Consider the following 16024-nt stretch of genomic DNA (forward strand, 5'->3'; position numbering starts at 1 on the left):
AGTAATGTTCCTCATATTAATCACTTGAAGCCTTGAACACCAGCTTGTATGTACATGACACATATTCCAAATTGCCAACTAACACATGACTAAAGTGTAACTACAACACAGCTGAGCCCTACCTTCACAGAAAGAAGTCTGGTCAGGTAGATTTCTGTAATAGCTTTGGTCCTCTCTTTTTCTTTCACACTGCCCCGCTTTGATTTACCTTCATCCATTTCATCCACTGGCCGGACTAGATGCCATACCTTATTTTCATCTTCCAGGAGTGCATGCCCTAGAAGCAGTAATTGCAAGAATTATAAAAACACCCAATCCCAAAACAGCAACATAAAAGTAATCATATACATATATACATGTTCCCTATCATTAACATACCTGTCCTCTTGCCAAGGGGATCTAGATTACTCTGTTCCTGTCCAACATATACAACTCAACTACTAAATGTTCAGTGGCAGAGAGCTGAAAAAACTTGCTGATATCAAAACCAAAGGGAGAGGAAAGACTCACACAATAGGAAAACTTCTATTTGGTCATTGTCCTGGTTCAACCTAGGACAGGGATAATTTTTGCAGTAGCCAGGAGGAGTCATGGCTGGGACACAGAGGTTCTGTATCACCTCATCTCATTGTCACAGGTGGGGAGAAGAGAGTCTCCTCTGGGGAGAAGGGGTTCCTTCCAGTGATGTAAGTGTGGAGGAGCAGTGGGGTAATGCAAGTTTCAAGCTGGAGGGAGCAGTGGGAGTAGTATAACTCTCACTGTAGCATAGATAGCATAGATGGAGCAGCCAGGTACTGTCTGTTTTGGGGGTTTCCATGGTGAGCAATAATGTTTCTTTTCTTATATCCACTGACATTAGTTTCCTTTTCTCATCTCTTTGCTGTTTCCAGTAAATTGTTGTTATCTTAACCCATGATTTTTTTTTGTGCCTCTCATTGTCCTCTCCATCCCACTGCAGGGGAGGGAGAGGTGGAGGGGGAAGTAAGCAAGCAGTGCATGGCTTGGAGTGGTAGAAGACTAAATTGGATAATACCTTTCCTAAATCATGACAGTCATGTAAACACTGTATATGTATGTTTTGAGGTTCACACAATTAAGTTATTTTCTTCTTTGTGAATTCACAAAGACATGATCAAGTTATAGAATCTTAGCTAGATCTGACCTCATAACCACCACAGAAATACAAATTGCAGCCTACTCCTGGTACAACTTTTTCTCTAGGTAACACCATTACAATTCACATCTTTACCCCAGTTGCTGAGGTGAAAATATGGTACCTCAGTTCAAACCTTCCTTTTATCAGCATTTGATAAGCACCACTTGACTTTGTAGCTGAGTGGAAGAAAAATACATCTCTGAGATGTCATGAACTCCAGCAGCCAGAGATAATAACTGAAGCAAATTAATATACATTATAATAAGATTTTAAAAAAATTTGTCAGCATTCATAGTTTAAACCAGAGGGAGAGACTCGCGTAAAGTCTGTTACAATAAAGGAGAAACAGGAGTAAGCACTTGGATGATAATGGATGGTTACAGTGCCTCATTGTGCTACCTGGGGCTTGGCCCTGCACCCTGGACCAACGATCACACAGTGGATAAAAGCAGGTTTTGCACTTTGACATCACATTATTGTTCAGACAAACTCCATGCCTAAAGAGCTTCTACAGACAGTTCTAAAAGAGATTATAAAATTGTTTTAACTTGCCATTAATAGTCCTTGAAAAGGATTTCTGTGTCACTTTCTAATCTCTTGGTTTTGTTTGTTCTTCCTTTAATTCCTGAACTTTTGCATCTACTTGGCATAATGCCTACAATCAATGGTGCTTTTCTAGTGGAAGTTATTGAATCAGTACATTTAAAATCATTGACATCTTAAAAATATGGAAGTTATTTTTCCCATAAAAATTGTGATTCAGCCCCACTGTACAAATTATTTTGCATTCTGCTAAGTTTTATGCCTTAATATGCACCTCTAACATAACTGAATCCCAGTTACAGCACAAAATATCAGTTTTTAATTGCATTAACTTTGACCATAATAGTTAATTAGCTAAGTTCCTCAACAGTTACATTGAATTTCCCAGTTTGCATGTACATTCAATATTTTACATCACAGGGGAAAATAACATTTAAGAGTAATCTGGCTAAGCCAACACTTTTGCTTGAATCTACTTTATATATTCTCATGAAAAGCATTAGTTATGCAGTCTACTGGGACATTTACTTCTTTTTAACAAGGTAGGGAAGAAATATAAATCCCACATTAAATCACATTGTCCTTTGAGAGTCCTTAATTCAACTTGAAGTTCATGTGAATGAAGTCAGAAGAAATAGAAGCACGACTTTATTTTGAAGCAGTTGTGATTTCACAATAGATGCCATTCATGGCAATCATCTCTCTGTACTGTAAAAGTACTGCTGGGCATGAAGTATGGAATTTCTTTTGCAATCCCAGTTATTTACTTTTGGAAATTAAGAGATCAAATCATACAGTTAGACCAGAAGCTATATTCCAGCCTTATGTCAGTTGTTTGGTACACTCCTGCTTCCTCCTTTGAATCAAAGGAATTTATTCTCTCTTTGCCCTCCTGATGGTATATGGTCCAGTTTAACTTTGGACAGAAGAGGAAACAGCTAAAGGGGTTTCCACTGAGATCACTGGCTCTTACATGCAGCTGAGTTTGTTCTGTGTTTGTTTAGCAACAGCAGAATTGGTTACTATTGCAATAGTAGTTATTTCATAGGAAAGGAAGGATCAAGAGACTACAGCTCAACCAGATGAACTACTGCGACCTGAAGATCTCACTTCATGGCTATAAATAGCAAGAAAGAGGAAGAGAAATTCAGAATGTGGACCAACAAAACATGTTAGCAATATGGTTGCTAAGAGAAAATAATAGTTCTATGAGATAATATTTTCCTCAGTGGGAAAGTAGGAAGTGAAAAAAATAAAAGATAGGGGGAAATACCTCCTTTCTATCTCCTTAGTCACACTAAGCATCAAGCTGTAAGTAGGAAGAAGATTGTGTCCAGGGTGTCAAAACCTTCCCCCGAGCTCTTTGTCTTCGCCCTTAGGCATTCTTTGGCCAATATAAAATAATTATTGGGATGTTGGGGGAGTGTTAATGGCAAAAATTGCCTGTGCTGACTAATTACAGTGGTAGGAACCATGATGTGAACATCAGGCAATGCAGCCCCTTTCCTCTTGTGCGACCTGCAGCAAATCATCTTCCTTCCAGTCTCCCCTACCTCGTGAATACTGTTCCATGGAGATGGAGGAAAGGCTCCTCTAACAGATCTGCTAATTAGTATTTCTGATCTGCAACCCTGTGTCTATTTTTATTCATAATTAAAAGAGGAAAAAAAAACACCCAACAAAACAAACAAAAACCCCCCAAAACCTAGTATCAAGGAAAAAACACCCAAAATAAAAGAATGTGTTATTTTGGTTTATAGTTCAGTACAGAAATACTAGTATGAAACCACTGGAACCATTCTCCTTTTTGATACAAATTAGTAACTACATTTATTGTCTCCAGAAGCAAAAGATGCTGCATTTAATTTGTCACAATCTCCAGCTTCCAGTATCTTCCTGTTAAAAGCTCTGAATAAAAGCAGCACAGAAGCAATGCCAGGAGTTAGAGCAACATCTCTGAACATGGTTTTACATTTTCAGTCTGTGCAAAGCCTCCTACTTTGGCTGACAGTCAATGGCTTCAGCTGACACTTCTCAGTGCAAAAGGTGCAAGTTAATGAGACTGCATGAAAGGAAAGTCACTTCGTCACAAGCCTCATTCATAGTCAGGATAGGATTTCTGTTTATTCAAACCTTGTAAACCCCTGTGCCATATAAATGTGCATATGTGGGAGGGGAAGCCTCTGATCCTCTCCTCTCCCTTTTATACACAGTGTCTCACAAATCGTGGTCACAGCAGGCTCTCACTTTGTACCAGCTTTGTAACATTTTATAGCTTTCCAACAGAACAAGTTGGCACCAGATAGCTCTGAGGACCTTACAGGGCTAAAAAAAAATGGGTAGCTTGGCATGAAACACTGTCATTTCAAATTTGTACACTACCATAGTGCAAGACAGGTGTAGAGAGAAACATGGTGAAAGCTGTTAGCACTTGATACTTTGGGATCTGAATTCTCTCCAGACTTTTTTCTAACATACAAGAGCCCTGTGTAACAGCACTGTCCCCAGAAGTCTGCTTTTCTTTTCAATTTAGTATGCCACACAGATAATTAATGAATTCACCTTGGAGTACAGATTATGCTTGTTCAAACAGCTTCATCATACTGAATAATATTGAATAATTGCAGAGAAGGAGGAAAGGAAAAAACCTAACCCAAGAAAAAAAGAAAAACACGTGATCTTCTCCTCTAGTGCCTGCCACAGGGGTAGAGAGGTGAGGAAGATGAAGATTGGCAGTGCAGAACAGAAGGTTGACCACTATTCTACGTCAAGAAAGCAAAGCAAGTTAAGGGCACCACCAGGCTCCATTCACAGTCCACTCCACTTATTTAGAAGTGAGGTGACTATAGCCCCACCTACAAGTGCAACCAAACTGAACAGGGACTAGGAATAAGCACCTGGCTGCACTCCACTGCATTCTATATTAAACTGGATGGCTTTTTAAGTTAACATGCTGGGTTGGCACCTGCTGTGACAGAACAATCACTGCTTAGCCACCTATACCAAGCACTTGGAGTAAAGGGTGAGGATAGCAGCAGCAGTGTAGACATGACCATTAGGAGACTCTTTCTGGTGCAAAATAGTCTCAAAAGAAAGAATTCAGGAGGACAGAGTAAAAAGTAAGCAGTAAGTAATTCTGCCCATCTTAATTTCTTGTCCAACACTCCAAACAAATGAAAGTCTGAACCCTTCTGCTAAATAGTGATATACGTCAGAGATATCACTGAGACCCATCTTTTTGAAAAATGTATATTTCTGGCATATTATTTCCAACCTGTTTAACTGCACAGCCCTCAAAATGTATTAAATATAAGATCAGTAAATCTGTTTAAAGGAATGAAACTATTAGGTAGTAATGGCCTTTGCAATCAGTGCTAGAGAGAAAAGCATATCAAATGAGTTCATGGGAGGAAGAACGATCTCAACAATTATTGTTCCATAAATCTAACTTCTACCTTATGTAAAATAACTGAATATAAGAATAAAAGAACCCCAGAGAAATGGAACATCTGAAGTCAGTAAAGGAAATACATGTGACAAAGAACATATATTCACAAGTAAATACTGCCATAAAAATCTGAGAGCATTCAAGGCTGTAATAGATATTGTGTCTCAAGATATTTTGAAATATAGAAAATTGTTCTAGACAGAATACTAACACACAAAAGTAAAAGCTTTTAAGATGGGATGCAAGCTAACAGGTTGTCTTCTGTGTTGCGAAGTCCAGCATACTCTAGCAGACAGCAATACAAGAATTATGCAGCAGATGCATTAATGATGTGAAAGAAACATTACAAGGAAATTCCTGATGCTCACTTACAGAGGATTGAAAACCTCAAAAAGAGCAAAGGAATTGTGAAAAATGGTGCATCTAATAAAGAGACAAAATGCATGGAATTATCAAAGTCAAATAAAAAGCCCTGGGATAAAACAAGTTAGCATAGCTGGTGAAACATCACTCATAAGGAAAGGAGACACAAAATCTGAAGGTACAGAAATGAGTTTGCAAGGCAACACAGTTGTAACACATACCACCAAAAATTACATCATATTCATTATGTCACAGACAGGGGGGCTAGTCTCCACTGTAGTTCATCTAGAACACTGCATTTAATTTTCAGTCTAGTAAGAAGTGAAAGAAATTTTAAGAGGAAATGTGAATAAAGGCTGAAGAAAAGAGAAAAAGAGATAAAGCTCTGAAAGTTGAAATGTACAGTTTGACTATAGATGTAGTGTGATTGAAAAACAAAATATGGAAGGGAATGTTTAAATAAGAGTGCTTTCTATTAAGTTGGCATTTGGACTCACAGCAATTATCATTAAAATCCTAGGGTTTAATATATTATATTTTATAATGAAGGAAAAGAAAACCAGTTCAAGTGTACAGTGGGTAACACACAACAAATAAACCCTATATAGTCTAGTAGGAAATATCTAACTCCATGGAAGTGCTTGATAAACAAAATCAAAATGGCAGCATCACCCTGTGGGTTTGGACATCTGGTCATCTTGGGAGGTAGGGAAGCCAGAAGACACTTACTTTCCCCTGGGACATCTTGCTGATTATCCTCTGGCTGCTGGGAAATACCCATTTTTGATAAGATGAGCGTGGCACCATCTCGGACCTTTGAAAATTGAAACACAGAGATATTCTGTGAAAGAACCACATGCTACTAAACCTCTTTCTTAAACTGTAAACTGGGATTTCTGTGATTGGTTGTAGGGAATCTATGACAAATGCTACCCTTCCTAGGCTTCTTGGGCAACTGGCTCTGCAATTCAGAACAGACTCCCTCCCACTCTCTAAGATCCCATCAACACCTCCTCTGAGATTACTGAAATATCAGGAGCATCTTCAAGGCTTAAGTGGTTCCTCATGGGTGCCCTTTGGACAAAGATGGGGTCTGTCATGAAGAATCAGACCTGCCTGTGTTCTCAGGGAAAACTAAACCAATCTCTTTTCCAATCAGGATTAACTGTTGTTAGAAAGCAATAAATAGCATAAAAAGAAAAGACAAGTGGATTACAAGTGTGTGGTAGAGTGCACAGTATGAAACCTAAAACGGACAATACAATAACATTATCATCTGCTCTCCTGACAGGGCTTTTGAACAAACCAGACCAACTCAAAATCTATTTAGCAGCACAGCAAGGACAAAGACAAGTCTCAGGGGTAAGAAGTGGTGGATAAAAGAAAATATTAATATGAGACCCAGCAAAAAGTTGAATGTTAAAAACAGAATTTGGATTTGGATACTTTAATGTTGAGGAAACCAAGGTACTGGCATTTAGGTTTTGTGTTTTTATATAAAATGCAGGATGTCTAGACCCAGCCTTTCACAGTCCAAACCTTTTACTGAATAGACCCAGACCCATGTTTTTCTTTTGATTCTTTATCAGAGAATCATAGAATGGTTTGGGTTAGAAGGGACCATCAAGATTTCCAACTCCCCTGCCATGGGGAGGGATACTTTCCACTAGACCAGGTTTCTCAGAGCCCCTTCTAGCCTGGCCTTGAGCCCTGCCACGCATGGGGTATCCACAACTTCTCTGGGCAACCTGTATGTACCACTGAAATTTCTCTATAAACAAATAAAGATTTTATTTATTACAAGAAAACAAGTAACAGGTGTGAGCAACATTTTTGAAACACCTTACATTGTAATGCATTAGTGTGTTGATACGTTTCCATCTGCCATCTCGTTGGGATGTCAAATCCAAGTCTGAGAGGATCTGGGCAGTAGAACCTGGACGCCATTCTAAGGGGTAATTAAAATGAGAAAAACAGTTTTTACCATGTGCAAAACTAACTGCTCCAAGAAAGTTTCACAGACCCACTGACACATTGTGCAACATCAAAAGAAGTAAAGTCTCAATGTGTTTCTTATTGCTTAATAATTTGGTCTTTATTCCAGAAGTTTGCATGAATTATTTCTAACCATGCATATGACTTCTGATTGTCTTCATTAAAAACTTAAATTTCTTCTTAGAGAATTCAATAAATATATATAATAAGATCTGCTATCGGTTCAAAACATTATGAAATAGAAAAGACATTTTTAGGGGATTTACTAGGATTTTCTGAAATGAAAGAATTCAGTCTTCTACTTTCACATTAATGCAGTAATGAAAATACTGAAAAAAATATTAGTTGGAGCTTTAGTTCTAAGTTTATTAGGCCTTTTAAGGAACACTATTTCTTTTTTATTTTGTCAAGAAGAGAACAGCTATTTTGAAAGCCTTCAAGGAGGATGATTTTCAGAGACTAAGTGGTACATCATCTCCTAAAACTGCAGTTCCTGTAAGTTATAATTCTTTTGAATAACCATCATTAAGGCAGCTAAAAATCAGTACCAGTTTCTGAAATTGCATCATTACTTCTCCATCAGTTAATTATCCATGCTGTCATTATCACATTAATTAGTACCTGAGATACTGACTCTGTCAGACATGAATTCATTTGTGCCAATAGTCATTAACAGCTCTTGCAATGCTGATGACAATATCCCAAAACTTTAGGAGTCAAAAAAACCTAACTCATAAGAAAACATTAATTTTTAAAGCATATTCAGATTGCTGCAAAATGCTGTATTTTTGCATTCAGCTGAACATGAATTGAGCTTTAAAAAAAAAAAACAACACCAAAAAACAAACAACAAACCAAACCATAACCAAGCAATAAAATCCTCTTATAGACATTTTTTCAGAAAATAGAAAGCCACACAACAGATCTCATCTGTTCAATATAGTATCACAAGTAACTACATACCAAGAACTACGCTGTCAGCTTTTGGCCACTGAGAACACGGCAGATTTCTATATACTTGGTCTATTATCTTCTCCTTTACTTGTGATATGGTATCACAGTTCAGCACTTTCACAGGTATGGAATCATTTCCTCCCTCTTGCACATATACATTAACTGTCTGTGAAGAAAAGAATGTACACTGTTATTAAGGCAAATCAGTGCTGAATTACTTGTGAATCTGTTATTCTGGGTGATTTAAATGCAAACAGTATCTGAAATTCACCAAGCAATGGCTATTGCACAGCAAAACACATTTGCAATGGGAGTATGAATTATTTGAAGGATCTTTTGCTGTTATGCAGCCAACCAGCTATCATAAATTCCAGTTAATTTCTTCCACTACGACAAGACATCAAAGATACAGAGTCGATTTAGTAATGTCTAATATGCAAATATTATTAAGTCTTGGGAGTTTATTAAAGAGAAACATGCAAGAACAAAGCAGTTGGACCACTGACTCACATTTAACCTGATAATCCTAAAATATATTATAAACTGCCAAGTATTGCAGTGCCCACATTTAATGAGTTCCCAATAATAATTTGAACTGTACTATGTTGAACTCCTAGAATATTATGTGCTTTTGCCTTCCTTTATGCTTTCTTCATGGCTCTGGTTTTAAAGATGAGCAGACTACTTCTGTACATATGGTAATTTAACATGGCTCAACTGATGTGCAGTGAGTAATTCAGCTCTCCAAACTTTCCTTCCTGTTACCAGCTGTTCATTAAACACACACACACATACACATATGTATGTACATATAAAAGTAATTTCTATCATCTTATGTGTTTGAATACCTCATTTACTGCCTACTGTTGTCCTAGTAACTAATAGCTCCAGGGAATACACCTAAGTAGCTTATGCTAGCCCTAGCATTTTAACTATTACTGTTTTCTGATAGTATTGACATAGTTTTCTTAATATTAAAGAGAATTTATTGAAAGCCTGTCATTTGTTAAATCTAGAATGACTTTTTTGAAAGAAGCTTTGCTATCTAAGTGTCAGTTTCAATATAGACAAAAGAAAATAAGAAAACCATGGACAGAATACCTTCCCAGAAGGAAAAAAATATCAAAAAACCCAAATAGATACTATGAAAAGCCTCTTTCTTTCACTAGCTGAATTGGTATTACAGCTCAGAGCCTTGTGGATCTTTTGCCAGTCAAATAACTTAGGAGGCCAGGCACATGTGAAGCACTGCAGCTGTCAGATACATGTAGTCCTGCCAACCATAATGCCTGAATTTATCACATCAAACCTCGGAAATAAACTTGCATAGGTGGTATTTTGAAAAAGTGAAGAAAAGCTGTGCCATACGGCAGTCAAATTAAACATGATTGCACTGTCCCTTGACAGAACACTCAAACTAATCATGAGATTTCACCTTCCTTTTCCTATTAGCTTTATGGTAATTAGACATGATTTTGCTGCTGGTTCAGTATGCAGCATGTCAGTGTAACCAGTGATGCAAAAGAGATTCGTCTTTTAAATAAGAACAATTAGAGAGCAGACAACTGCTCTATGCTGTACTTACCCACCTTGTCTCACTTTCAGGTAGAAGTGAAGGAATTAACTCATGCTTTAACCTACATTGGTGCACAAATGCTTCCTAACTGTTCAGAATTACCACAACATGATCATCATGCCAAAGATCCACAAAACTAATGGCAATAGTACCCCCTCCATAATCTTTTACTATATATATATATATATATATATGTATATATATATATATATATATATATATATGCACATATACATACATCTCATCAACTTCCACGCATGCACATACATAAAATATTTATTTGATGGGAAATCTGTAAGTCTGGACCAAATACTGCTACTGTACAATGTTATAATGTTTAATATCTAGCTAATATGCATGTTGTGCCCGCATCTGATTGCACTCATGAATTTTCTTCTTCACACTGAGTCACAGAGCTTAATTGCAGGCTCTTTTTTTAAATGAAAAGAAACAGACCAAATAAAGAATTATTGCCATTAAGACTTACATGATGTACAGTGCAAATAAATTTTGTTTTCCATATGCAACAGAAATTATAGCCAGCATTGCCAATCAGTGTGTTTTCTGTGGGGGCACTTATAAAGATGGTACCTAAACTAATCCCCAAAAATCAGGTGAACTTAAAATTTCTTCTTGCCCAACACATTCTTCATCCAGCTACTCTAGGTCACAGTCTGATGACTCCATGAGTGCAAGTCCTACAGAACTTTTCTCCCATCAGCATCCTTTCAGAATACATGAAATGGTGATTTTTTTCCCCCCAGCACAGCTTTTTATTAATTTTCTTTTCCATGCTGCATATATGTCACTGCATCTTTCTCAGTTTAGGACAACTACAAATAACTCCTAACATGTCAATAAAAAAGAAGGTAGAAAGGAAAAAAATATAATGAGTTTCTCTCTGAAGGACAGTCTGCACATCTTTCATGTTCACTACACTGTACCCTGAAGAAAACCAGCAAAGACTGTCAGAAAGAGTAAAACTAGGTTTTACACTCCCTGACAACTAAAGAGTGGGATGCTTGAGTTTTTCCAAAAGGACAGTGATTCTGTGTTCTGGAGTATGTTGGAAAACTGGTGGAAATTTCTGACAGTGAACAGAATTAAGTTAAAGTAGAATTCATAATAGAAAAGAATTGGACCATGGCACTGGTGATCAGATACAGGGGTGGGGTGAGTTCAGAGGGGGAGTTCCCTTGCCAGGAATTTCCATTTCTTCCCACTTGAAACAACTAACACAGGTCTCCAGAACTGGCTGTAGAGGCACTGTAGGGAATTAATTTCCTGAGAGGAAATAAACAACTTTCAATGCCAGTTGGGCTGCCCACGTTCAGGAGATCTTGACTCACACAGGAAAAAATGCAGAAAGAGGTTCATAAAGTGTTCTGGAGATTGCAGAGCCATCTCACAGAACTGCAGAGGAGCACAATTTGGTATACTAATAAAATGATCTCTAAAACAATATTCAATATGTTGATTAGCAGCAATCGCAAGGGAGAAAAACTGAAGTTCAGTCATAATGGCAGTGCAAGAATTCTACAAAAATCAATTGCCAATTAATTTAGATGAGAAAAGGGGAGGAGCCAAACATCCTGACCACTTTTCACACCAACGGAAAATTATGAAAGGGATTTATTGAAATGCATTTTGCACTGACAGGACTCAAATTTTATTTTAGAAGATACTTTATAATTCTGTTTTCCTGCTTGGAGACTTGTTTTGGTCAAATTATTGGCAATCCTGCCCATGACCAGAATTTCTATGCAGTTCACCATACTCCAGAAAACTGTGTACAGATGTAACTGTATAGGAATTAATTTAAAAAAAAAGAATTAATCTATTAATCATGCCTTACTTACCAGCTGTGTGTACTCTACATCATCTCCCAGTAAGCCTGTGTCATTCAGTGTATACTTTGCTTTCTTCAGTACAGCATCCACTGGGCCTTTTTCTACTTGGTGTTTGATAGCCTTGAACAATTTATAAAGAGGCTCCCCAGCATTGTCCTGTGCAAAGGAAAGGAAATGAAATAAAGCAAAATCAAAAGACATACTCAGTACAGCTTTTTTAAGTATTACTGATTAGAAAAAAGAACCCACAGGCAACAGACTTCAACTCTTACCTTGAGGTACTGATATAAACAAATAGACATCCAGTTAGACAACATTCTCTCAACAACTGTTTCAGATCTGAAAAAAAAGAAACAACCCTGAATATAGTATGGGTACTTAATGACAAGGTTAAAAAAAAACAAACCACTGCTTCCTTGAAATATAATATTTTTACATGCTTAAATGCACTCAGTCTCCTAATGCAATGATTTCCCTATAGAGTCTTGAAAGAGTATACTTGCTTTAGGATAAGTGCTTTGTATTGCTCATCATTCCTGAGTAGGTGCCTTCATCTCACTCCTGAAAAGCACACATCCTTTATTCAAAATCTTAAATTGGGTCTATGCTGTGAGAGCTAAAAAATTAACCCAGTTGTGCAGTTACTAGGAAACAACCTACAGATTACAAAACTACAACATACACAGAGCAAGATCTATTGAAATTTATTGGGAATAATGGCTGGGTTAAAACACTAGAGCAAGCCCTCACTGAATGCACAATGCAGCTGATTATGTGTGCTCATTATGGAGGTGATGTGTGGTATAAATTCTAGATAATTTCAAATAAAGTTAGATTAAAAAGCAAATTAAATGTTCAGTGTGGTATTTCAAAGTAAGTTGGTGTTTCTACCCTGCAGTATTTGAATAAGCAGTCCTGTCCAGCATCCTGGTGGTGCCTTCCACAGCTGCTCCTGGTGGGCTTGTCTTGCTAATATGCTTGGGCAAGTTATTTCTGATTTTACAGATAGCTGGCATTTCACCACAGTCACAACACAAAAGAAACACATTTACAGAAAGCCAGAGACATAAAGAAAATATGACAATCATTCAAACCTTCTTAGCATCAGCTTTGGGTTTTTAGCCACAACATACTGCTCCATCAGTTCTAAGAACAACGTCCTCATGATGTCAGTGTAGTATTCTAGTTTTCCATGTAAAGCGACAGTCAGTAAAGATGCAAAATACACTTTAGCTCGAGCAGAGAACTCCCTTTGGTTTTCCAGCGTGTGAATAAACTGAAAAAGAAAACAAATGTAAAATGAAGTCAGATTACAGGTTTCTGAAGAACCTCAACACTAAACACTAAACACTAAACTAAGAACCTCTGCACTAAAAAGACAAGCAGTATTATTTTGATATTAAATCTCCTAAGCACTGAATCAAAGTTTTCAGAAGTTTGAAAGAACTTATATGAAAATGTTGCCTAAATTTTGATTTTAGATACACAATGTACTGGACTGACCTAAGAAATGCTTATATACTTCTCTAAAAGCTTATTTAAAAAGGATGTGTTAATTAAATGTAAAATAGTGTTCTGTGACAATTTTAAAAGAGAAAATCAACTCCCCTCTCCTCCAAATTCCCATTCCTTTCACATCAAATTACAAAGACACTAATGTAAGCACACCTGTAAATGTGCTCTCATCTTCCATGAACTCTAATTCTACCATTAACTAGCTCAGCACTAGATTCTCATTAAATAAAAAAAAGAGAAAAAGCTAGAAGTCTAAATCTATACTTAGGTGTTTGACAATGAGCTTCAGTTTTTGAGAGTGAGCAATTATAAGTCTCTTTAGAGCAGCCGTGAGCACTCATCAATCTTGTTGAATAGGCCACTTGAGGAGCTTCTACCTTCATTGGGGCAGAGATTCTGGAAGATGGCTGTCCACAGGTGACTCCTGTGAGGAGCCAGGATCCATTGTGATCAGCACTTTCTGATCACATTTCTTAAAAGGCTAAACCAAATTTGTAACACCAGTTTTTATGCTAGATTTGGAAATACCTCCTTTTGACAACCACTGCAATGTTGACTAACTCCATATTACATAGCCTGGCATAGAAATGTGAGATCCAATAGGAAACTCTGGCTGTGATGCCACATATTTGCAGTGGTTACTGTGAAATCAGAACCATATGAAAATAACTTATTTTTATTAATTTTTGTTCAGTTGTGCTTGCAAACCTGCTGTCTTGCACAGATACACACAGGTATGCCTAGCTGAGAGACAAGGTGCATCTGCTTCAGTACTCACGTTAATGAGAAATGATTTGCTGTTGAGGAGGTTGGAGAACTGGTACAAAGCCTGCTCCACGGTCTGGCGCCTGGCCTCAGGAATATCCAGCTTTCCTGTAATCATCACATCTTTCTCTCCATCTTTGGAGGGCAAGAAGAAGACTCTGTCTGTGTACGTTTTGTAGTCTAGTACTGGAATTCCAGCTTCGTTGATATCATTTGTCTGATCCTCCATCTCTATCATCAGATCTGCAATATGCAATGCAGTTTAATGGTTCAGTTTAAAAATTCTGCAGGTTTTTTAGGCAATACAAACTCTTTGAGTGCCTTGTAATAGTGAAAAAGAAACTCAGCAGAAAAAACTTATTTCATCTCACATTTTCTCTTGCTATTTTTAACAATCATCCTATTAACTATAACCACAGCTAATCCTATGGTGACCTGAGGATAACTGCCTTTAGCACTGAGAGTTTTCTTGTTATTGCTTAGCTGTAAAAGGGCCTTTATGGTGTCTGAGTTCATATAGATGAATGTAGGATTATAGTACAGAACTAGAAAAAGGCATTGCAATATTTTTTCTCTTGTTTTGGTTTTATTTTTCTTTTTTTTCCAATCCATATTCTATACCCTCTGAGTCTAATTAGTACAGAAAGTTATTTTAAAAACATAGCAATCCAGGAGAGGTTTAAAGTATAAACCAAACTAATTTAATAGAAAGGAAGGGGATGGCAGAAAGGAAAAAGGTTAAATGATTCACTGAAATGGATGGAAATATTTCTGTGGGACTCAAAAGCCTGAAGTTTTTAAAAGGGGCAAAAATTAGAGAATCATCCTTTGGAACATCTACTCTAGCTGAAGGCTGTCCAATTACCCAATACTGCAGACTGATTGGAACACCATATTAATCAATATAGTGACCTACTGTCTCAGTTTTATTGCTCTTACTCATTCATTTGCCTCTTTATTTTATAGCGTTCATCAAAGGTGAGGGACAAAGATTCTTCTTGTTTCCCTCTGAGTGGTAATAGAAATTCCTTCCTGCTGTCCCCTTCCTTGGCTCTGTTCTTGTGTATTTTACAGAGCTTGCACTTTCTACTGTTGACATTATAGTTTCAGAGTATGGAACCAGAATATGTTTTGACTTCAGTGTTTCATTTAACTGTAAGTCAAGGTGTATGTAGTTTAGGAACTGGATTACTCCTTGGATGTGTATTCTATTCCCCCAGTGCTTGCACTTTGTGGAACAGAGAGGAAACTTTCAACCCAACAGGTAGCAGGAATGTGTAACTCTCTACTCTTGCCCCAGCAAGAGAAAGGTACCTTCTCCTTTCAGAAATGGTAAGATGTGCCCAGGGAGAGGTGGGAAGAGGGAGGGAGAACCTTAATAGATCCTCTCACAGTTCAAAATGTAGTTTGAAATGAAGCCCATTTGGGATTGATTCAAACATTTGCTTCTAGTTTGTGTCCAGAACCTGGAAGGAGTTGGTTATCCAGAGAAAGCAAGCTTGTACAAGTAAAGAACATCCTGTCCCAGAAATACCAGAAAAAACAAGACTGAGGGAGGCCGCCAGCATGGCTGAAATCTTTGAGATACCCTGAGCTTCTTAAATTAATGTCAAACTCTAACCTGAAATTGCTATTTTATTCAATCTTGCTTTTTAGCCACTGTCAATATGAAATAGTGTTTTCTCTGTAGCAATAAAGCATGTGGGTATTTTTTTTATAGAGATTATTTCAACATGACCCAACAGCAAGTATAATTCAGATAATGAGGTGACATTTCATGGTAATCATTTAGGCCAATATTTGCAAAGTTTGCACTCAGATGCCTAATTTAAGTGTTGTGATAAGTAGACCAACATGTA

The 16024-nt window shown here is 37.3% G+C and overlaps 1 protein-coding gene across 3 annotated transcripts in view; it reads right to left on the reverse strand.

The window, feature by feature from the left end:
* PLXNB2 (plexin B2) overlaps positions 1-16024 on the reverse strand; it is a 248868-nt gene that overhangs the window by 10363 nt on the left and 222481 nt on the right. For all 3 annotated transcript variants that reach the window (XM_021555245.2, XM_021555246.2, XM_021555247.2), the window contains 8 exons: positions 14179-14408; positions 12980-13161; positions 12158-12224; positions 11895-12041; positions 8469-8625; positions 7358-7458; positions 6240-6324; positions 123-277 (listed from right to left, as the gene is read on the reverse strand). In XM_021555245.2, the coding sequence (XP_021410920.1) occupies positions 123-277; positions 6240-6324; positions 7358-7458; positions 8469-8625; positions 11895-12041; positions 12158-12224; positions 12980-13161; positions 14179-14408 (1124 nt within the window). The remainder of the gene's footprint in view (positions 1-122; positions 278-6239; positions 6325-7357; positions 7459-8468; positions 8626-11894; positions 12042-12157; positions 12225-12979; positions 13162-14178; positions 14409-16024) is intronic.

The sequence above is a fragment of the Lonchura striata genome, chromosome 5 (assembly GCF_046129695.1).
Source record: "Lonchura striata isolate bLonStr1 chromosome 5, bLonStr1.mat, whole genome shotgun sequence".
NCBI lineage: Eukaryota > Metazoa > Chordata > Aves > Passeriformes > Estrildidae > Lonchura > Lonchura striata.